Consider the following 24,860-nt stretch of genomic DNA (forward strand, 5'->3'; position numbering starts at 1 on the left):
GCTTTTTATATTTGAGTAGATCCTGCCATATTGCCCCCCCCCCAGAATGTGTTTTTCCCCCCACCTTGGCCAACAAGCACATATCTTTTGACTATAAGACCCACCCACTACTTTGTATCCCAACTGTCTACCAACTGCAAAGAGGAGGGATATCTGAGGTGGGCCTTGAACAGGAGTGGGATTTAGACATGTTGCTGGTGAGAGTCACATTTATTGAGTGCCTTCTATGTCACAGGGTGTGTACCCAACACACTTTCGGCCCATCTCTACTTATTAGGAATTGTCACGGACTGGAGGGGACTAAGGAGGCATGGAGACTAAGTTCAAAGCAAATTCTAAGGTCCCCTCTAAGCCGACTTCTAGGGTCCAGGAAAACTAAGTAGCTTTCCACCGAATTGGCGTCCTTCACAAAGATCAGTCCATAAACAAACAGATTTGGCATGTGACGGTGCAACACTCAGGGCAACAGCCTGCAATTCCTTGCGCTTCCTCCGTAGAGAAGCCCTCTCCCAGCAAAGGTCCAGAAGTTAGCTCTCATACCTGCTCCTTTCTCTTCTAATTCAACAAAGCTTGACTCTTACTTTTTGGCTGTTGTGAACATTTTGCCCTTAGGAGCACTTCCTAACTGCTAGGAGCTTGTGAGCACCTAAACGCTTCAGCTGTTGGCTTTCCTTGGGGCTTTTGACAAAAGTGATCTTGTTTTTCTATCAGATTACTTGTGCAAGTTATCACACGTCTCAGGGCCTCTCTTCAACAGATTGTTTTTGGCCGCGCGGCTGTTGGGATCTTAGTTCCCCGACCAGGGATCGAACCCATGCCCTCAGCAGTGAAGTGTGGAGTCCTAACCACTGGACTGTCATGGCTTCTCTTAAACAGACGTTAGATGCTCTCTGGGCCCCTCTCTCTCCCCATAAATGGTGCTTCTGTAAGGACTCAGAATACAGACGGCTGAATGTCCCTCCCCGCCCACCTCCTGTCTATAGGCAGTTGTCCACAACAGCTGCACTCAGGGCTGCTTGAGCAAAGGACTGGGAAATTATTTTGTAGTTAAAGAAATACGGGATGAAGGTTTCTGGCCTGCCAAAGAATGCTGCCTCTTTACTGATGTTATGGAAAAAGCACTGTAAGGCTGACTCCAGAGCTGAGCTCTGCACAAGGTTTTCCTTCCCACACTTGATCTTTCTCTTAGCAACCAGGCTGTAAGAGCAAGAGGCCTCTTCTGTTCATAGCAACCTCTGCAAACTCTCTGAAGGCAATCATTGACTAGGTGGCTGCAGCCTTGGGGGAATCCTGGATGTTCCCCACAATAGTACGGGCCACTGAATAATTAATTCTAGTCTCCACTCTACTCCTCTGTGCGGTGATTCAGAGCATGGACTCGGGAGCCAGACTTCTTTGCTTCCAATCCCAGTTAATAATTTGACCAGCTTTGTGGCCCTGGGCAAGTTATTCAACAGCTCTATGCCTCAGTTTTTCCCTCTGCAAAATAGGGGCTACGGACAGCACCTACCTCACAGGGTTAATATTAGGTTAAAAAATACAGGGATTCCCTGGCAGTCCAGTGGTTAGGGCTGTGTGCTTCCACTACAGGGGGCCCAGGTTTGATCCCTGGTCAGGGAAGTAAGATCCTGCAGGCCGTGCACGGCACATACAGAATACACTGTGTTTGCTATTATATGAATTTACAAACATAACAAATAGGGGGTCTAGCCCCGTGTAAGGAGACCTAGACTTAATCTCTTATTCTTTAAAAACTTCTTTTCCTTTCCTTATGCATGGAACACATAGGTACTTTCTTCGGTGTGAATGTCTGTCCTTCCATCTGTTGTATTCCCAGCAGTGCCCACAGTAGGTGGTCCATAAAAACCTATCAGAAACTAAGGTCATGAAGGAAGACCTCCATTGACCTGCCACTCTTCACTTCCAAAGTAATTTGCTAAAGGGGACTTTGGTTCTCCATTAGCTTCAGGTGCAATTCAGACTCCTTAGCCCATGCCAACCCTTAGGACTTCATGAGCTATCTTCCCCGCCTGTGTGGGCAGCCAGGTGAATCTACTCTAACACTGGATTACTTTGAAAAGTTTAGAGGAAGTTTTGGTAAATAGTTTTACTCTTAGGGCAGTTAGATGAGGCTGCCGAATTCTTTTACATCCTTGTCACAGAATTTTGAACATGACATTCCGATTCACTTTGAGACAATTTAATCTAAGCTTTGTTTGGAACCTAACATCTAACATCATGCCCATTATTGCTGTTAAAAATGGGTCCACACAGTGAGGTTTAAAATGATGCCATTTATAACTTAAATGTGTTCATTCTGGCACTGCTTATGAGTTAAGTAGGAAATGAAAATGAATTGGATTTTGAGGGGTTGTGTTCAGTATTGGGCCAGATCGTTTCTAACCCATAGGCTGGGTGATTAATAGGCCACAATTGCCCAGCAGACATCAAATGAGAGAGAATGGCCTGAAGTGTGATGAAATGGTAAGGGGGTGGTTTCTCCTGCCACAATTTGGAAATTCAAGCATCCCTGGTGCTCATTCTGATTTAGAAAATGAATATAAAGCTGCCACCTACCCACTCCAGCGTGGAGTAGTATTCTAAAAGCAGTGTACACATTTGTGACTTTCAAGACAGCAGAAGAGTGTCTTCCGTGCAATTCTGCACATGGGGCTCCTCCATTTCTGAGCCTTGATTAAACCTAAGCAATGATGATCCTGACTGAGGAAATCTGGCACAGAATTCTTCTCACACAGAAGTCCCTCAACTAATAGCTCAAAAGATTTAGTTGTAGTCAAGTCTCTGGTAAGGATGCCCAGGTTGATAAATCTGAATTGTAAACATCAAGTAACACCACAAACATTTAAAAAAAGAAAGTTTATTGGTCTTTAAATGGCTCAAATTGCAAATAAACCGATCGGGTAGTGGCATCAGCCTAAGACATGTGATGCATCTTTGTCGTTTGGCTTCATAGCACCTCAGTACCCAGGAGAGGAAAGGTCTCAAAGCAAAGTCACAATGTTAGTGGTTAGGACCCCTGGTTAAATGAGACGGCAACAAGTACACACGGAGATCGCTGGGCCCACGGGGCCGCGCTTACATTGGTAACTTTAATTCTGCACATGGCACATCCTATGAAAAATATGAAAGATGTACATCTCAAACCCTTTAAGGACAAATATTTAATATGACAAGCCGGACGTAATATCTAAAGAGTTCAGTTCCTAAATAGCCTGTTTTTGTTAACTTTACGTACACATCTGTCACCTGGAATGCCTGAACACATCTTTGACTTGCTGAAATTAGGACTGAGCAAAAAGAAACAAAAACTTTGTTGAATCAAACTGTCCTAGTCCCATTACAAAGAAAAGAAAAATCTGACAGTGGTAAATCTCCCATTGAAATCATGGCCCCCCAGGGGGCACGCCATACAGTGGGGACACAGCCTACTGTTTGGTGCCAGACATGTTTTCTGCACTATCCTTGGGTTTGGTTGTTCGATGTTAACTTTAGGAAAACGTAGAGACAGTGTTATTCATTACGAACACAGCCTACAAATAATCCCAGTAACTCCCGTACAAACTGTAACCTGGGGAATACAAATTTAGAAGTTACCAGATGGCGAGCACGACTCTTCTGAAGTGTTCTAGTGCAAAACGCATTAGCACTGTCCATGCTTTTCCTGTGCTCTACACTCCAAGGAGATCAGAATCATAACACATGCTCACCACTTGCAGAAAGGGATTTCCAGGGACCAGCATCTTAAAGAGGGTTCACTGAGACATAACTGGTATTGAATGCTCATAGTCTAAAATTATCTTACAAGTAGACGCTGGGCCTTCATTTTAAACTACCTTACACTTAGTTAAAAGCAATCAAGAAGCTCTGGAACCTTACTTTCAGGAACCAGAGTATGGCACACAGTTTAAATTTGGACAGACTCCTACCAGTAATTTCTCAAGAATCCTCTACACAAACGTTGTCCTCCATCCTGACATATATTCTCTCACCAGGACACATGGGCAGTGGGCCCACGGCACAGTGAGGACACACCCAGAATGATGTAAGTGGGTATCTTTAGGTTTCTAAATTAAGGCATATTAAAAAATTTCCATGTACAAGTTTACACCACTTTTCTAAGTTAATCACCGGGTAATTAATGCAGATTCACAGATGAATTACTCTCAATTGAACTATATGCAACAATCATGCCAGTAACTTTTTCTTCTATATTTTGCATAACAATGGTTAAAAAAAGTGGTACAGTTTAACTATCATGTTCACAATTGTCATCTGTCAAGGCAGTAGAAGACCAAGACATTTTAAAATGATATAAAATTTAAGCTTTATAATAAACCAGAGGAAGTAGCCTTTCCTCCCATTGCCCACCCCCATCTCACCTCTTGAATAGTTCAAGAAAGACTGCCAGCAAAACACAGGTGCCCACGCTACATTCAGGACTGTGATACATGTAGGCAATTACGAAATAAGTTGAACTTTGCTTCTTGGTGAAGCCACATTAATTTCTTTTTTAAGTGAATTTGACTCTCAGTGCAGTTCCAATTCATGCTTTTAGAGACACATAACAATTTCCAAAATGTTAAAGTAATTTCAGTCAATTGAGCCTTCAGTGGCAAAGCTTATAAATTATATTTCTTAGTATGGTCAAGATAAGAAAGGAGTTTGGGCTTTGATTATAAAATGCAGCATCTTTCTCTTATTCTCTTGGCTAAACTTTTCCTCTTCTTTTTCCCATTCTTTTCTTTGCTGTCTTCCATCTTTCTGGCTCGAATTTCCCTCATTAAATCAAAAAATACCTAGAAAGAAGAAAATAGGATAAATAAACCAAGTAGATCATATGTGCCTGGAATTTCTCTGATTGACAGCAGTAAACCTTGGGAATATTATAGGAATATTTAGGAGCTCTTGTTTGGGGAGTACAGAGAGAGGAAAGCACCCAACTAAAGCCTGCTTCTCCAAGTATACTGAGAAAATGGGAAAAATGAATTTGGTAAAATGTGTTTACATAATATAACCTAATCTTTCTGTCTGAATTTTCAAGATAAAAATGAAAAAAGCACTACAAGTGAGGCTAGCTCCAAAGATATAAAACTCAATGGGTTACAGTTGAGTAATTAGTAAATGTATTTTATCAATTAAATTTTAAAGTAATTTGTGTTTAATAAAATTTACATTTAATAACCTGGTTTTCTTCAGCCCTGTTTTAAAAAACAGCTGTGGAAAATGACTGCTTCCTTTATCGTTCTGATACCAGGCACTAGAAAACAATTTTGTTTGTTGCACTATATTTGAGGATTTATCAACTCTTGTTTGATGTCTAGAAACTGGCAAATAATGGGAGATATTAGCATAATAATTTAAAAATTACTACTGTAACCTTAAGAAGTTCAATGTCAATAACAAATGTCTGAGTACACACTGAAGGGCCTAGAAGGATGTGGACTCACTGTACACAAATAGTGATGAGTGGATGAATAACTTCTGTGCATCACACTTTTGCATTCTGGATTAAAAAAATAATTACTTCTAGAATAAAACTTGATAAGACTAAAAACAAATTCAAGAAAACTGAAATCAAAATCATATCAAGCATCTTTTCTGACCACAATGCTTAGAAATCAAGTACAAGAAAAAAACTATAACAGAAACACGTGGAGGCTAAACAATATGCTACTAAAACAACCAATGGATCACTGAAGAAATCAGAGGAAAGCAAAAAATACCTAAAGACAAATAAATGAAAGCATGACAATCCAAAATGGACACAGCAAAAGCAGTTCTAAGAGGGAAGTTTATTGCTATACAAAATATATCTTGTATACAAAATACAGAAAAATCTCAAACAACCTAATCTTAAAGCAACTAGAGAAAGACAAACAAACAAAACTCAGTTAGTAGAAGGAAAGAAATAAAGATCAGAGCAGAAATAAATGAAATAGAAACAAAAACCAGAAAAGATCAATGAAACTACAAGCTGGTTCTTTGAAAAGATAAAATTGATAAACCTTTAGCCAGACTCATCAAGAAAAAGAGAGAGTTCAAATCAATAAAATTAAAGATGAAAAAGGAGAAGTTACAACTGATACCACAGAAATACAAAGGATTGTAAGAGACTACAAGCAACATATGCCAGTAAAATGGACAACCTAGAAAAAAATGGACAAATGCCTAGAAAGGTACAATCTCCCAAGACTGAACCAGGAAGAAGCAGAAAATATGAACACAAGTACTGAAATTGAAACTGTGATGAAAAAACTCCCAACAAAAAAGTACAGGACCAGATGGCTTCACAGGCAAATTCTATCAAACATTTAGAGAAGAGTTAACTCCTATCCTTCTGAAAGCATTCCAAAAAATTGCAGAGGAAGGAATACTCCCAAACTCATTCTATGAGGCCACCATCACCCTGATATCAAAACCAGACAAAGATATCACCAAAAAAATTACAGACCAATATCACTGATGAACACAGATGAAAAAATCCTCAACAAAATACTCTGCAAACTAAATCCAACAATACCTTAAAAAGGATCATATACTATAATCAAGTGGGATTTATCCCAGGGATGCAACGATTCTACAGTATCTGCAAATCAATCAGTGTGATACACCATATTAACAAACTAAAGAATAAAAACCATATAATCATCTCAATAGATGAATCGGATCAAAAGCTTTGTCTGCAACACCAATTTGTGATAAAAACTCTCCAGAAAATGGGCCTAGAGGGAACATACCTCAACATAATAAAGGTGGTATATGACAAACCCACAGCTAACAAACATACTCAATGGTGAAAAGCTGAAAGCATTTCCTCTAAGACCAGGAATGAGACAAGGATACCCACTCTTGCCATTTTTATTCAACATAGTTTTGGAAGTCCTAGTCACAGCAATCAGAGAAGAAAAAGAAAGGGAATCCAAGTTGGAAAAGAAGTATCACTGTTTGTTTGCAGATGACATAATACTACACATAGAAAATCCTAAAGATGCTACCAGAAAATTACTAGAGCTCATCAGTGTTCAGTAAAGTTGCAGGATACAAAATTAATAAAGAAATCTGCATTTCTATACACTAACAATGAAAGATCAGAAAGAGAAATTAAAGAAACCCATTTACCATCACATCAAAACACCTAGGAGTAAACCTAACTAAGGAGGCAAAAGACTACAACTGTAAGAGGCTGATGAACATAATCAAAGAGGACACAAACAAATGGAAAGATATCATTTTTCTTGGATTGGAAGCATCAATATAAACTCAATATGGATTAAAGACCTAAATGCAAGACCAGATACTATACAACTCCTAGAGGAAAACCTAGGCAGAACACTGTGACATAAATCGCAGCATTATGTTTTCCATCCATCTCCTAGAGTAATGGAAATAAAAATAAAATGGGGCCTGAGTAATGGAAATAAAAACAAAAATAAAATGGGGCCTGATTAAACTTAAAAGCTTTTGCACAGTGAAAGAAACCATAAACAAAATGAAAAGACAACCCACAGAATGGGAGAAAATAATTGCAAACCATGTGACCAACGGGATTAATCTCTAAAATTTAAAAACAGCTCATGTGACTCAATATCAAAAAAACAAACAGCCCAACAAAAAAATGGGCAGAAGACCTAAATAGACATTTCTCCAAAGAAGACATATAGATGGCTAAAAAGCACATGAAAAGATGCTCAACATTGCTAATTATTAGAGAAATGGAAATCAAAACTACAATGAGGTATCACCTCACATCAGTCAGAATGGCCATCATCAAAAAATTTAAAATGCTAGAGAGGGTGTGGAGATAGGGAACTCTCCTACCCTGTTGGTGGGAATGTAAATTGGTGCAGCTACTATGGAGAACAGGATGGTTGTTCCTTAAGAAACTACAAATAGAGGTACCATATGATCCAGCAATCCCACTCCTGGGCATATATCCAGAGGAAAACATGGTTCGAAAGGATACACATACCCCAATGTTCATTGCAGCACTGTTTACAATACCCAAGACATGGAAGCCACCTAAATGTCCATCAACAGATGAATGGATAAAGATTTGGTACATATATACAATGGAATATTACTCAGCCATTAAGAAGAATGAAATAGTGTCAGTTGCAGCAACATGCATGGACCTGGAGATTATTATACTAAGTCAGACAAAGACAAATATCACATGATATCGCTTAATGTGGAATCTAAAAAAAATGATACAAATGAACTTATTTGCAAAAGAAACAGACTCACAGACTTAGAGGATGAACTTATGGTTACCAGTGGGGAAGGGTGGGGGGAGGGATAGATAGGGAGTTTGGGATTGACATGTACACACTGATACATTTAAAACAGGTAAACAACAAGGACCTCTGTATAGCACAGGGAACTCTGCTCAATACTCTACGATAAGCTAAATGGGAAAGGAATTGGAAAAAGAACAGATGCATGCATATGTGTAACTAAATCACTTTGCTGTACACCTGAACACAACACAGGTAATCAACTATACTCCAATATAAAATAAAAATTAAAAAAGAAAACAAGGACTATCAGACGAATGGGTTGAGTTAAATGGACGCAGGACCAACAGAAAAGGACACGGATAATTAAAGAAGGGGAAGACTGAGCATAAAAGCTCAGAAAGGATGCAATGTACTGAAACACGTAGGTGACAGTTCAAACCCCATGAATTCTTGCCCCACTTGCTGCAGCTTGACGGCCTGGAGACTGGGGATTTTGCAACACCTCTGCTTCAAGTCCACAGCTGACCAGCCAGGGCAGGAAGCCTCCAAACTAACTACGTGTGATTAGCAGAAAACTCCCAGTACTGCTTTCTGATGTGAATACATCACTGCAGAATGGATATTAGAAGATGTGATTTCTAATTTTAGATGAGTATCTGCAATAAACTGCAAACGAATCCCTACTGGAAACCACCAAGGTCATCTTAACTAGCAAACCCAATGGAAAACTCTTAAACTTTACATCAGCTAACTTAATGAATTAAGGTAAAGGAGGCCTTGTTTCAACTGCCAAGTGGAAGGAAATAAGTAATTTGGAGTAAGAATGAAGAATTGGTTTTGATAAACTCAGACAAATGATAATCCCGAAAGTACAGAGCTTCTTCCAACTTTTAAAAAAATTTCCACTCGCCCTCATTTCCTCCCACCCTCTTTCCTCCTGTCCCCTTCTTTCCCTTCCCCCCATTTCCCCCCCTGGCATGTACAGAATTTGACTCTTCTAATTCCAGAGTAGAGATCACAGGAAATCCCTGTTCTCACGTAAATGAAAGTGAAACGAAACTAGACACAAACTCAAAATGCTTAGCTCAGAATACTTACAGTTGAAAAAACATAAAAATTATTAGAAATGACAAACATCTCTCTTAAAGCATCATAGACCGTTAGCTTTAAATGTAAACCTTTGCCTTCACCAGTTTCTTCATTTTAAGTACTTAACAGCCCCTAGTTCACAACACAGACAATACTAAATTTTCAAAAGGATTAAACATCTACTATAAAGGCCAACACAAAAAGGAAGCAAAGGGCTTCCCTGGTGGCGCAGTGGTTGAGAGACCGCCTGCCGATGCAGGGGACACGGGTTCGTGCCCCAGTCCGGGAGGATCCCACATGCCGTGGAGCGGCTGGGCCCGTGAGCCATGGCCGCTGAGCCTGCGCGTCCGGAGCCTGTGCTCCGCAACGGGAGAGGCCACAACGGTGAGAGGCCCGCGTACCGAAAAAAAAAAAAAAAAAAGGAAGCAAAAATTATACGTTAAGTGTTTTTCTTATTAATTTTTGGCTGTGTTGGGTCTTCGTTGCTTGCGCAGGCTTTCTCTAGTTGCAGTGAGCGGGGGCTACTCTTTGTTGCGGAGTGCAGGCTTCTCATTGCGGTGGCTTCTCATTGTGGAGCACGGGCTCTAGGTGCGCGAGCTTCAATAGTTGTGGCTCGAAGTCTCTAGAGCTTAGCTGCTCCATGGCATGTGGGATCTTCCCGGGCCAGGGCTTGAACCTGTGTCCCCTGCATTGGCAGGTGGATTCTTAACTACTGTGCCACGAGGGAAGCCCTAGGAAGTGCTTTTTAAGTTTAGGATGGGAGAGCTTTTCTAATGAAGCCACAGAATCCAGAAGTCTCAAAGGAAAAACAACAAATTTGACAACATAATCTTTAATGTTTTTTTCCATGGCAAAAGGTAAAAATCAGCAAAGTTAAAAGACATGGTATGGGGACTTGCCTGGTGGCACAGTGGTTAAGAATCTGCCTGACAATGCAGGGGACACGGGTTCGAGCCCTGGTCCAGGAAGATCCCACATGCCGTGGGGCAGCTAAGCCTGTGCGCCACAACTACTGAGCCTGCGCGCCACAACTACTGAGCCCACACTCTGCAACGAGAAGCCACCACAGTGAGAAGCCTGCATACCACAACGAACAGTGGCCCCCACTTGCCGCAACTAGAGAAAGCCCAGGTGCAGCAACAAAGACCCCAATGCAGCCTAAATAAATAAATAAGACATGGTATGGAGCAAATCAATCAGTGTGCTATACCACATCAACAAATTGAAGAATAAAAACCATATGACCATCTCAAAAGATGCAGAAAAAACTTTTGATAAAATTCAGCACCCAAACTTATGATAAAAACTCTCCAGGAACTGGGCACAGAGGGAACATACCTCAACATAATAAAGGCTGTATATGACAAACCCACAGCTAACATCATACTCAACGGTGAAAAGCTGAAAGCATTTTCTCTAAGATCAGGAAAAAGACAAGGATGTCCCCTCTCACCACTTTTATTCAACATAGTTTTGGAAGACCTAGCCATGGCAATCAGACAAGAAAGAGAAAAGGGATCCAAAGAGGAAAAGAAGAATTAAAACAACTGTCATTGTTTGCAGATGACATGATACTATACATAGAAAATCCTGAAGATGTTACCAGAAAACTACGAGAGCTCATCAATGAATTCGGTAAAGTTGCAGGATACAAAATTAATACACAGAAATCTGTTGCATTTCTATACACTAACAATGAAAGATCAGACAGAGAAATTAAAGAAACAATCCCATTTACCATCGCATCAAAAAAAACTGAAGACAACACAAACAGATGTAAAGACATAACGTGTTTTTGGCTCAGAAGAATCAATATTGTCAAAATGACTACACTACTCAAGGCAATCTACAGATTCAGTGCAATCTCTATCAAATTACCAATGGCATTTTTCACAGAACTAGAACAAAAATTTTTTTAATTTGTATGGAAACACAAAAGACCCTGATAGTCAAAGCAACCTTGAGGAAGAAAAATGGAACTGGAGGAATCAGACTTCCTGACTTCAGACTATACTACAAAACTTCAGTAATCAAAACAGAAATATAGATCAATGAAACAGGATAGAAAGCCCAGAGATAAATTGACCATAGGTGCGTGGGTTTATCTACAACAAAGGAGGCAAGACTATACAATGGAGAAAAGACAGTCTCTTCAATAAGTGGTGCTGGGAAAACTGGGACAGCTACATGTAAAAGAATACAATTAGAACATTCTTTATCACCATACACAAAAATAAACTCAAAACTGATTAAAGATCTAAATGTAAGACTGGATACTGTACAACTCCTAGAGGAAAACCTAGACAGAACACTCTTTGACATAAATTGCAGGAATATCTTTTTGGATCTGTCTCCTAGAGTAATGGAAATAAAAACAAAAATAAACAAATGAGACCTAATTAAACTCAAAAACTTTTGCACAGCAAAGGAAACCGTAAGCAAAATGAAAAGACAATCCACAGAACGGGAGAAAATAACTGCAAACCATGTGACCAACAGGGGATTAATCTCTAAAATTTACAAACAGCTCATGTGACTCAGTATCAAAACAAACCCAATGAAAAAATGGGCAGAAGATCTAAATACACATTTCTTCAAAGAAGACATACAGACGGCCAATGGGCACATGAAAAGATGCTCAACACCGCTAATTATTAGAGAAATGCAAATCAAAACTACAATGAGGTATCACCTCACACCAGTCAGAATGGCCATCATCAAAAAGTCTACAAACAATAAATGCTGGAGAGGGTGTGGAGAAAAGGGAACCCTCCTACACTGTTGGTGGGAATGTAAATTGGTGCAGCTACTATGGAGAACAGTATGGAGGTTCCTTAAACTAAAAACAGAGTTACCATATGATCCTGTAATCCTACTCCTGGGTATATACCTGGAAAAAACCATAATTCAAAAAGATACGTGCACCCCAATGTTCATCGCAGCACTATTTACAATAGCCAAGTCATGGAAGCAACCTAAATGTTCATTGACAGAGGAGTGGATAAAGAAGATGTGATATATATGTGTACACACACACAGAGGAGTGTTACTCAGCCATAAAGAAGAATGAAAGAATGCCATGTGCAGCAACATGGGTGGACCTAGAGATTATCATACTAAATGAAGTATAAGCCAGAGAAACATAAATATCATAGAATATTGCTTATATATGGAATCTAAAAAAAAAAGATACAAATGAACTTATTTCCAAAAAAGAAAGAGACTCACAGACACAGAAAACAAACTTATGGTTACCAAAGGGGAAGGGGTGAGAGACAGCTAAATTACGAGATTGGGATTAACATATACACACTACTATATATAAAATAGATAACTGGGAACAGTGCTTAGAGCTTTCTGAGATGGTCTACGCAGTTATAATCCTCAAATTTGGCTTGAATAAAAATTTGTTTCTTTTGTAGGAAAAAAAAAAAAGACAACAAGGACCTACTGGATAGCACAGGGAACTATACTCAATATTTTGTAATAACCTATAAGGGAGAAGAATCTGGAAAAGAATATACATATGTATAACTGAATCGTTCTGCTGTACACCTGAAACTAACATGATATTGTAAATCAACTATACATTCAAAAAAAAAAAAAGATGAAAACAGATATGGTATGCATTAGGAGACACTGTCCCAAACGGATATAGTGGACAAAGGGTTAATGTCCTTAATATAAAGCAGGCTTATGAATCAAAAAGATAACCCCCCCATTAGATCACTGTAATTTCAGCGTTCACAGAAGATCTACAAACGGCCAATGAATCAACTACAAGCTGCCCAGCCTCAGCAGTAATCAGGAAACACAAAAGAAATGATTTCCCCATCTTGTTGGCGACATTTAAAGGCTCCTTTAATTGACACTGGCAAGTAGTGGGGAAAGGGTTTCCTCACACTGTTGGTGGGAGTGTAAGGCAGCCTCTCTGGAGGGTGACTTGTCATTAAAATTTTAAATGCGCCCTTGCTTTTGGTCTTGTGTGGGTGCACGTTCACACAGTTCACTGTGTTATGTTTGTAATAGCACTGCAGACAACCTAAATGTTACTGGTAGACTTTTTTCATAATTCAGCCATTGTCCTAACTATGGAACATTTTGTAGATTTTAAAAAGAATGTGGTACGTCTATATGCAACGACATGGAAAGAACTACAGGATCTATTTACTGTGAAATTTAAAAAGCAAACCACAGAAATACACTATACATACACATATACACACACACAAATCCTATTTATACAGGTGGAAAACAAGCAAATACAACCTTTCCCTAAGGTTCTTTTTTTTTTCTCCCTTAGATTCTGTATGCCTGTCTTTAAAGGCAGGTAAATGTCTGGAAAGATACACACGTGTTAGCAGTGGTTACCTACAGGTAAAGGAAGTGAGTGGAATCTGGGTGGAGTGACAGACTCACTTTTCCTCCTTATACTTTTTCCTCTGTATCATGAATTTTTCTTTATACAATGAGCATATGTTCATGAATTGTATAAAGAAAAAAATTAAAAACATTTTCAAAAACAAGACACTACATTTCTAACAAAATTCTTTCCCCAACATAAAATTGGCTCTCTTGACATAATAAATCATACTTTCATTTTGACATCTACTTGCCTAATTTCTTTCCATTTCCCCCAAGATGTTCCTTAAAATTAAGAGCAACCTTGGAGTTGCGATTTAAAGAGCCAGAGCATTTAGCTAGAAGGGTACTACAAGGTCATCAGATGACCTGGCACCCAGGGAGGACCCAAGCAGGTTTCCCAGATGGTCCTCTAGCCTCTGAGTGATTCCTCTGAGACAGGCCAGGCCTCAGCTCAACAATTCTGATGGTCATGAAGCTTTTTCACAGGGTAGTTTTAAAAATCTGCTTCTTTGAAACTTCTACCCAGTGGTCTATTTGGAATCCTGGTAAGGATAAGGCATGGGCGTTTGAAGTCTGGCGGGAGCTAGTATTTGTTTTCTGTGACAAGACACCTCTCAATTTAATAGAAGGAGACACTGTTAACACTTAATCCTGCAAAATCTGATCAGACTCCTGGGAGTGGATGACACACAACATGGGAGATGCCACACGTATTCCAACCATTGTTTTAAGTAAAATAGACAGGGAAGAACATTGGCTCCAGAGCTGGCCACACCCAGAGCCAGCAGATGCCACTACGACAGGGTAACCTTGAGCCAGGTATGTAATCTCTCCGCACCTCAATTTCCTCACCTGAAAAGGCGTCATGAGAGGAGTATCTATGCTTCATAGGGTTAAAGATGAAACAGTGAGTGCTGGCCACAGCGCCTGGCTCTTCAAGCACTAAAGAGTATTATTAGCTCTTACAACTGTATTACATCATTGCCTCAGCAAACAAACCCAAAAAACAAATATAATCCCAACGTAACCAAAGTTAAGAAACTGAAGAGTTGCTGCAAGTTACTTTTCCTTAGCCACTGAGGTACGTTATCTGGTAGCCACTCTTCAGGACACAGCAGTGAAACATGCACGTCTGTGACTTAGCTCTCTGGTGGCAACCACAGGTACTAGAATCTTACATATTCCCAATATATACCTACATGTGCGCTTGTGTGTGTATGAGTATGTTTCAAACACAGATGGCAGCAAACTAGACGCTGTTCTGTACTTTGCTTTTTCATTTACTGATGTTGAAGATCATTCCACATCAGCACATTAAGCTCTACCTTCATTTCTTTTCAACAGCTGTACAGTATTCCATTATATGGACGCACCATCTGTTACTGGACACTTGGATATTTCCTGTCTTTTGCTTCTACAAATAATGCTTCAAGGACTACTGCTGAACATACACTTATGCATGGATGTATAATTTTATCTGTATAATAAATTTTTAGAACTTGAATTGTTTGGGTCATAATTTTTGATAATTGCCAGACTGCCCTTCCAAGAACATATGAGAGTTCGTTTTTTTCCCCATACTCCCGTCAACAGTATTATTATCAACCTTCTTGCCCTTTTCCAATTGACAGGTAAAAAAAAATGTCATTATATTTTAAAATTTCACTTCCCTTTTTATAAGTAAGACTCATAAGCCTCTTTGCAAGTTTAAACACGATTTGCATTTCTTTTCTGTGACAGGGCTGTTTTTCGACCATTTTCCCATTGGGTTGTTGGTCTTTTTCTTACTGTCTGGTGATATCTAACAATGCATTCTACCGTATTTTCCCAGGGCCTCTGATGCCAGCAGGTGACGCTACAGGACTGCTTCAAGCCTCACAGCTTGGACGGTTATTGCTCCCCACTCCCCTTACATCACGATGGTTTGTTCTATAACCTGCTCAAGACATCAAACAGGAGGAAACAAAGTATACATATGCTATGACAATCTTCATTGGTGCCTTTCAAAACCCCACACATGCTGAACCTTAAAGTGTATTTCATCAGTACTTTAAATTTGCCATAACTTTAGAGGAAACTGGTCTACTCAGTAGAAATCTTACAGCAATTTGTACAGATGTCTTGGACTTAAAGGAATCTGACCGTGTGACTAAAAAAAATAATCAGTTTAAGACAGTAATAACACTGTCTTAAAACCTACAGTAAACAGGCAGAAAGAATCTCTAAATTTTTAACATCATGATTTCTGGACCAGGGCTGCAAATCTACAGCCACAGCAGACGAGCTCACAAGCACCTGCGGCCTCCTAGGGCAGTTACTCCAAGTGTGCCGCACCGCCCGTTTGCACATCCAGGAGCTAGCTAGATAGGCAAATTCTCAGGTCTCACCCCAGACCAAGCGAATCAAAATCTCTGGCGAAGACCCAGGAATCTGTGTTTATCAGGCTCTATAGGCAATCCTCCTGCACGTTAGTTTTTGAGAGGCACTCAGTAGAGCCTAGATAGGCGGGGGCTGAAAAGGCCCCGCCTGGAGGGCTCTCAGAACCTGTGCTGCCCCAGCGCAACTGGCAGGCTTCCTAAATACTGATGATGGTGTCCCGCAGCAGGATGAAAAGCACCTGGGAAGGCTTCTAGAAACGAGGTAAGGGTGTTCTGCACCTGGTCTCCAGGAAGGGCCAATCTGAACACAGTGTGAAGATGAGGGGAGAGGACACAGGAGCTCTCCTTCCACTTGGGGGAGAACAGAGACTGAGGGTAGGGAAGGCAGCTGTGATGACAGAGATTTCAAAATCCTCTCCCCCGGGGTCTGGGAGAACTTAAGTGAGGCTGGGCAGGTGTCAGCTCAGAGGACTTACATTGTTCCTTCTAGATTCTCCAGCCAATCAGGATAAGGGAAAAAAAAAAAAAAGCAGGGATTCAGGTCAGGAATCTTTTAGTGCTTTTAAAAAAAAAAAAGGTACATCTAGCTGCAGTGTCTCATGTTTTAACGCCTCTCGGGAACCTATAAGGACAAAGTGAAGTAAATTCCTAACACGCTGTACTTGAGCATTCAGGGCCATAAAAAATCAACATGTATTAAACCTCTATTTGAAAGTCTCACAGAATCTCTAGACTAAACAGAGCCGAGTTAAAGCACATCAACCTATTTTTAACATGACGTAGCAGTAGAGCCACCTTTTTACCTTGTCAACATTAGCTCGCGTTTTAGCAGATGTTTCCACATAGTTAACATTCCACTGATCGGCTCTGGTTTTTGCCTCTTCTACAGAAACCTGCCTTTTATCTTCCAAATCTGATTTGTTTCCAACGAGCAGAAATGGAACATTCTCATCTTCTTTTACTCTTAAAATCTGCTCCCTGGATAAGAGAAAATGAGCAAGAAATATTAATGTTATCTCTACATGTTAAAATAACAAAACATGCAATTAGCAGTTATTTATGTTTCTAGACAATAACAAATAGCTCACTTATTACCCAGTAGGAAACAAGCAGCACTTCTTCCTTTTTCTACCATCAATGACTTGAGCTCCACATTCACTTCATTCGGAAAAATACACAGAAGAAGAGTATAAATATGGCAGTAGACGTACGAAGTGAATATCAAATGCAACTTCCTCCGAAATGCTTTTTTAAAAATAAACTTTTTATATTAGAATGATTTCAGATTTACAGAGAAGTTGTGAAGATAGGACAGAGAGTTCCCATATACCCCACATCCAGTTTCCCCTACTGTTAACATTAATGTGGTACGTTTATCACGGTTGATAAAAGTGTACCTTGTTTACTGCAATCTGCTTTACTGTGCTTTGTAGATACTACTTTTTTTTTTTTTCTTAACAGACTGAAGGTTTGTAGTCACCCTGCATCAAGCAAGTCTATCAGCGCTATTTTTCCAACAGCATTTGCTCACTTTGTGTCTCTGTGTCATATTCTGGTAATTCTCGCAACATTTCAAACTTTTCCATTATTATTATATTTGTTATGGTGGTCTGTGATCAGTGGTTTCTGATGTGACGATTGTAATCGTTATTGGCATTTTTGCTTAAAGTGATGCTCCCTTTAAATAGAGTTTGAGAGGCTACTACAGAATTTTAGAATAGGAAAGCACCTTTACAAACTGGTCCAACTTCATTCTTATCAGAAGGAAAGCGAGAATGAAAAAACGTAACAGAGCTTTCTAATATTTCTATCAAACACTTAATAAGCACTACAAGTTATAGGCCAGCAACTATGCCAAACGGGTACTAGAGACACTGAAATGGATAAGAAGAGTTTTTACCATATCAGGAAAAACACATATACGTCAATCTCATGTAAGAGTGCGGCGAGTGTGCTGCTGCAGCTGTGGTAAGCATACCACACACACACATGAGGAGACAACGGATCCTGCCTGGGTGACGGGAGGCCCAGGAAGGCTAAAGGGAGGAGCTGACAATCGGAGAAATGCAAGTCAAAACTGCAATGAGCTACCACCTCTCACTGCTCAGAATGGCCATCATTAAAAAGTCTATAACAAATGCTGGAGAGGGCGTGGAGAAAAAGGACCCTCCTACACTGTTGGTGGGAGTGTAAGTTGGTGCAGCCACTGTGGGGAACAGTGTGGAGGCTCCTTAGAAAACTAAAAAGAGAACTACCATACGACCCAGCAATCCCACTCCTGGGCATATATCTGGACAAAATTCTAATTCAAAAAGATACATGCACCCCTACGTTCACAGCAGCACTATTCACAATAGCCAAGACACAGAAGCAACCTAAGTGTCCATCGACAGATGAATGGATGAAGATGTGGTATATACAGAGACATGTATAGATATATATACACACAATGGAATACTACTCAGCCATAAAAAAGAATGAAATAATGCCATTTGCAGCAACATGGATGCAACCAGAGATTATCATACTAAGTGAAGTCAGAAACAGAAAGATAAATACCATATGATATCACTTATATGTGGAATCTAAAATATGACACAAATGAACTTATCTATGAAACAGACCCACAGACATAGAGAACAGACTTGTGGTTGCCAAGGAGGAGGGGGTTGGGATTGGCAGATGTAAGCTTTTATATATAGAACAGATAAACAACAAGGTCCCACTGAATAGCACAGAGATCTATACTCAATATCCTGTGATAAACCATAATGGAAAAGAATATGAAAAAATAATGTATATATATGTATAATTGAATCACTTCACTGTACAGCAGAAATTAACACAATATTGTACATCAACTATACTTCAATAGAAAGAAATTAAAAAGAGAGGAGCTGACGTGCTATTCTTTGTAGGTCAGACCGTGTGGAGTGCCTACTATAACCATTCAGACGATCTCAAAAATGGCTTTCCTATTGCTGGTCAGTTAGTAGGAACAGTTTTTATTTATGGGAGGGGCAGCACACTGGAGGTACAACAGACGAGTAATGAATGATTCACTTATTTTCTGTAACAGCAACAGCCCAAGATTCTTTCTCTTGGCATAAAAATACCTCACTCCCTTGAGATACCACTTTGGCTTTGGTGGCTATGGTGACAAAATGTATTCCATTACTTAGTACAGAACCTGCTACATAATAAGCACTCAAAATATTTTTTTGAATGAATGAATAATCACTGACACTTACATAACTTTCAACATGTCTCCCAGGATTACAAAACTCCCTTTGCACTTTATCACATACAAAACTCCTTCCTTATAGAAGCCAACAAACTTAATGTTACAAATAAATTTGTATTTTTAAAGTTTCTCAATGACATGCTTTTTGCAAAGGAGGTGCTTTTAGAATCTTTTAGGTTCTTGAGAGTTTCACGTATACATAAAAAGGAATGCTTTGTGTAACCCCTGCTTCAGTTTCTTGCTCAACCACCAGGAATGACCTCTTTCCTCATCTGTGGAAATCCTTCTTATCCTTCAGGGTTATCTATCTCTTGAAGGCCTCCCAGCTCCTCTCCTCTCCTGGATCCTCTGTAACCATCACTGGCCACATCTCCTACTTTGTCGCTAACTTGCACTTGGTTTCATGACTTATTCAACTCAGCTGCGTGAATCTTGAACAAACTCAGGCTCCAGTGCAGCTGGCACTGGCAGAGCTGGCTGTGGGATTATGCAGGTTGCGCCGAGGATGTGAGTACAAGCATGCAGCGGACAGAGTCACACTGATGTCACAGAGGGAATAAACACGACTAGACGCAGAGGGAAAGGCGATCAGGTAAGAGCCTCTAGTGGTCTGCTTGTTTCTGGGGAGCAAGCTGTTCTGCGGTGTAACGGCACGACTCCCTGACATACCTGAAGTCGGCTGTGGCCGCGAAGGACTCCATTTCCGTAATGGAGAAGACACAGAGGAAGCCCTCGCCGCTCCGGAAGTAGTTGTCCCTGATGGCGGCATAGTCCTCCTGCCCGGCTGTGTCCAAGATGTCTATCTGCACTTCCTCCCCGTCCAGCACCACCTTCTTCCGGTAGCTGTCGGCCTTGGTAGGCTCGTAGTCCTCCACAAACTGCAAGAGGTGAAAGCGCATCCCCTTAAGGATTATCCTTACTTTTCAGAGCCTCTTATTTTGAAATATAGATCCACATGAAGTTGCCAAAATAGCACTGAGAGGTCACATGTAGCCGTCATTCAGTTCTCCCCAATGGTAAACACTACATTCATTTAAATTTCCGTTTCAGGCAATTTGGTGGTGGGGACTGAACAGCTCTAGGCCGCTGACGGCTTGAAAACCGTGCCTTTTTTCTTACTTAGAACACTACACCTGCAGAAACTACTACACAGATATTTTATCAAATGTTTAAGAACCCTTTCTGACTCTAAATATAAATTTTCATGTCAGAATTGTGGAAATAACTTGAAAGTAAGTTAATATTTAGGTAAGCATTGAAAGCACAGTTAAATCTTTTCTTTCTCCAAAATGAACCATGTCAAGAAAGTGGCTTATACTACCCTGTAAAATGCCAAATCTTGAACTTTGAAATTTCTCCCCAAACTTCCAATTTCTTAAAATAGTACAGTTAAACAACTTTACAGTTGTACTTCTATCTTTTACCCCCTAAATCTCACCTCAATATTTTTGATCAGTGTATCATTGTTGGCATATGGGTATATATACACACATACTTCAGTGGGTTTTTTATTAGTTCCTGTAAATATTTTCATTATCTGATATTTTCTTATTTATATGCTCAATGTCTAAATCCCCCTATTAGAATTTAACCCCTGGGGGCAGGGACCTTGATTAGTCTACTCATCACTGTATCTCCAAAGCCTGGAATATGCCTGGCACATGGAAGACACTCAACAAATAATTATTAAAAAATCAAGCACAGTGTATTTGTAACTGTAAAAGCTATAGAACATTCTATGACAATTACATGCTAATATTTTACAAATATTAAATATTTATGAATATGAATTAATAGAAATATTCAGATAGCATATCTGATAATATTATATTAAATATTTATAAATATTAAATGAAAGTGTAACAATTCCTCAAATGTCAGACATGAACATTCTTACTTTTGACCTCCTATTGTCAAGAAGGGAACTAATTTGAGGATTAAAGAAAAGCAGCTATTAAGGTGAACAGCATGAAAAACAGAACTGAACAGATAAATTAGCAATTTCAGTGAAAGTACCATTTCAATTTCCCCTCTCTAAATTGTTTATCATAAGCAACACAACTGATGGATTTAAGAGTTCTGTGTGTGTGAAAGAAATGCTGATGAGCAGGCAATGAAAAGAGACCTTAGGTGGTAAAAGTCCACAGGATCTTTTTCTTAGAAGACTAGGTTTAATACTTAGTTACTCATCAGAGATCACTCTTCTTGGGCAGGTTGGGAAACCTCTCTGAGGTTCTGTTTCCTCATCTGTAAGATGGGGAAACCACTGCCTACCACACAGGATTTTTTTGAGGATTAAGAAAGAGTAACCATAAATCTTTGCTTCTATTTGGGAGGAAGAAGAATTGAGGATCAATGCCTAAATTTGATTACCAACTCTTAAATCATTTAGCCTTATTAATAGTCCTCTAGGGAAAGAATGTGTTGCTGTATATAGGCTGAGACCTTACCTCTGGGACAATAAAGTCTGATACAAATACATGCACAGAAATCTGTAACCTGTCTAGTAATTTTATTTTAGGGACAAAGCCTTTTCCTGCTTAGTGTTGAGTGTGGTGCCATGCCAGTACACAATAACTGACTTTTTCACTGAAGTTATTAAAGGACAACTTATGTATATTAACGTCAAGTTTCAATTAGGTACTATATCCACCAGTTCTATTAATTCAAGGTGGGACTCACCATTAAAAACACTAAAAATAAAAAAGCCAGTTAGATTGCTCAAAAATAGGTACTGTTTCCAGGGTTTTTTAAAAAAATTAATTAATTTTTGGCTGCATTGGGTCTTTGCTGCTGCACGCGGACTTTCTCTAGTTGCGGCGAGCGAGGGCTACTCTTCATTGTGATGCGCAGGCTTCTCACTGCGGTGGCTTCTCTTGTTGCAGAGCACGGGCTCTGGGTGTGCGGGCTTCAGTACTTGTGGCACGTGGGCTCAGCAGTTGTGGCTCACGGGCTCTAGAGCGCAGGCTCAGTACTTGTGGCGCGCAGGCCCAGCTGCTCCGTGGCATGTGGGATCTTCCTGGATCAGGGCTCGAACCTGCGTCCCCTGCACTGGCAGGCAGATTCTTAACCACTGCGCCACCAGGGAAGTCCCTGTTTTGTTTTTTAAAAGCATAAGAATTTTAAGGACCTTGGGTTCTTGACTTGTTAAATCAAGTTGTATACAAATGTTGACTCTGAACAGGAAAAAAATGATCAGTAGCTTTCAAGAATTCAAGGAATCCATCCAAAACAGCACCAAAACGAAGCTAGAGAAATATTCTCTGAAAGCCCCAACTTTGATATCCATGATAAAATCAGCACTTACCTCATCGTACATGAACTGCAGGGTCAGAGCAGACTTGCCCACACCACCACTGCCTACCATGATGACTTTGTGTAAGGCCAAAGAATTCTGACCCTTCGGCTTATTTGCAGCCATGTTGTGTCACTGAGTTTTCACCAAAGGATTAAGAAGAATCTGAAAAGAATGAAAGAACGAGTAATGCTCAATACATTCTTCTGCAGAATTCCAGTGTAGGAAAGAGAGATGATGTCCTTAGGCGTCACGGTATTAGTTTTCATTTTGCGGTGATTTTAAACAGATGGCAAATGAAGTATGCTTATTTGGGGGAAGAACCACTTACCAGAGAACACCGTGGCAATAAACAAGTATATGACTCAGGGCATTTCTCTTATAGTAGTTTTCAGTAATGAGCTTGCTGACCGAAAGTGAAAATTTCCCAGTGCAATCACATGCTGACAATAATGGAGTATTAGTTGTATTAAAATATGGTCACACAGATTACAAAGCAGGGTGAACGATCACTTTGTTTTCATATTAACCTCTATTGGCAATAATTAAAGAGATGTTTCTTCTCATTTCAGTAAGAAACAACTGATGAAAGAAAGAAAGAAAGAAAGAAGGAAAGTGGGGGGGAGAGGAAGAGAAGAGAAAAGAAGACGGAGGGAAGAAGGAAAGGAAGGACGGAAGGAAGGAAGGAAAAACCCATCCCAACTACTTGCTGGTCTTAGAAATATAAACAGAACTGAATACCGTATACCCCAACTCCCAAGTATCGTAGTACTGGAACATCTGTATATTTTGGGGTGGATGGCTAATCTAACTTAAACACCTGAATCTAGTGTGCCCTCACTTTCGTTTACTACATTTATGTGCTCAGCGTGGAAAGACCAGGTTCCCCCAGAGGTTGTAGTGGTGATGCACACTAATGGCACCCGGTTACCTTTGGCCATGGTACCAGGCCTTAGAAAAAGAGGCGGGAGGTCACAGCAAACACTGCGTCTGTGTGGAGGCCCAGGAGAGGAGACTTGTTTTTAGAGGCTCAAGGGGGCTGCACCTTCCTTCTCAGCATCTCTGACCTGTCTCAGTCACAGCACACCTTTCTCAAGCTGCAACTTACAGAACACCCCCGCCCTGCCTACTTCTGTATCTCAGGCCATCTCTCCCAGCCTGGCCGCATCAGCCCACACTGGTCTCCTTCGACTTTTCATACGCTCTTCTCTGCCTCTTGGCCTTTCCCATGCAGTTTCCTCCGTTTGGCATATTCTTAATTTGGCTAACTCCTCTCAGTGTTGGGGTTTCAGCCTTACCTGAAACACTCAACCTAAATTAGGCTCTCCCCTGCCCTGTGCTCACATAGTACATGATACTTTTCTTTCAGAACCATTATCACAAGTCGGAATTGCCTGAGAGTGTTAGTTGTTTAATATGGGTCTTCTTCCTAATATACCAGAAGCAACTTGAGTACAGGCGCCGTATCTATTGGTTTACTTCATGCTTAATGTAACTAATATGTCTTGGCAAAAATCAGCCATTCAGTACGTGTGTGTGGAATGAACAAATAAATGTTCGAGTCTGACTTAACCTTGGGAGTGCTTTAGAGTGTACTGGTATAAAGCAGCTATTGCTACTAGAGGTTCCACCACAAGCTTATTAGGCAAGGACAGTCTGCTGTGGGCTTGTGCACCACACCCTGGCTATGCAGGGCACCCAAGAGCTGGGCACTGCTCAGGCCGCCCCAGAAGTCATGCCCATAAGCCTATTTGCCCAATACAGAAAAGTCGTAAGAAAAAAAAAATCCCATAATCTTGCTATCCATTTAACAACACGAATACATTATACTTTGTTTGAGACAGCTTCAGTCTGCATGGAGCATAACTGAGATCACACCATATATGTGACTTTTGATCCTGTTATTCTTGCATTATGTCAAACACTGTGGTAGAGGCAGCTTAAACTGTGCAGCATATGGTAAAGAATCCACACTTGGAGGCTAGATGTTCAATGTAATTCAATAAACAAGGATTGAGCCCCTCTTTTTCCTGGATACCAAGGAGATGATCATTGGATTCTGATGATTACCACTGCTGAGGAAAGGTAACAGTGTACTTCAGATAAGTAACTAAAAGTCGAAAAGATACCTCATCTACGCGTTTATGGAGCATGCTGTTGCTGGCGTCCCTAAGTAAGGCAGGAAATGACTTCTTTCTCACCATTATGACCCTTACTTGTTGGCAGCTGTA

At 40.2% G+C, this 24,860-nt stretch overlaps 1 protein-coding gene across 2 annotated transcripts in view; it reads right to left on the reverse strand.

Annotated features, from left to right (window-relative positions):
- Window positions 1–2,892: 2,892 nt before the first annotated feature.
- Window positions 2,893–24,860, reverse strand: part of RALA (RAS like proto-oncogene A) — a 75,712-nt gene continuing 53,744 nt past the window's right edge. For both annotated transcript variants that reach the window (XM_082846648.1, XM_082846649.1), the window contains 4 exons: window positions 22,642–22,794; window positions 20,004–20,212; window positions 16,894–17,068; window positions 2,893–4,817 (listed from right to left, as the gene is read on the reverse strand). In XM_082846648.1, the coding sequence (XP_082702774.1) occupies window positions 4,695–4,817; window positions 16,894–17,068; window positions 20,004–20,212; window positions 22,642–22,755 (621 nt within the window). In that variant the 5' untranslated portion in view covers window positions 22,756–22,794 and the 3' untranslated portion in view covers window positions 2,893–4,694. The remainder of the gene's footprint in view (window positions 4,818–16,893; window positions 17,069–20,003; window positions 20,213–22,641; window positions 22,795–24,860) is intronic.

Source organism: Leucopleurus acutus (assembly GCF_964270905.1).
Source record: "Leucopleurus acutus genome assembly, chromosome: 9".
In the NCBI taxonomy this organism is placed as follows: domain Eukaryota; kingdom Metazoa; phylum Chordata; class Mammalia; order Artiodactyla; family Delphinidae; genus Leucopleurus; species Leucopleurus acutus.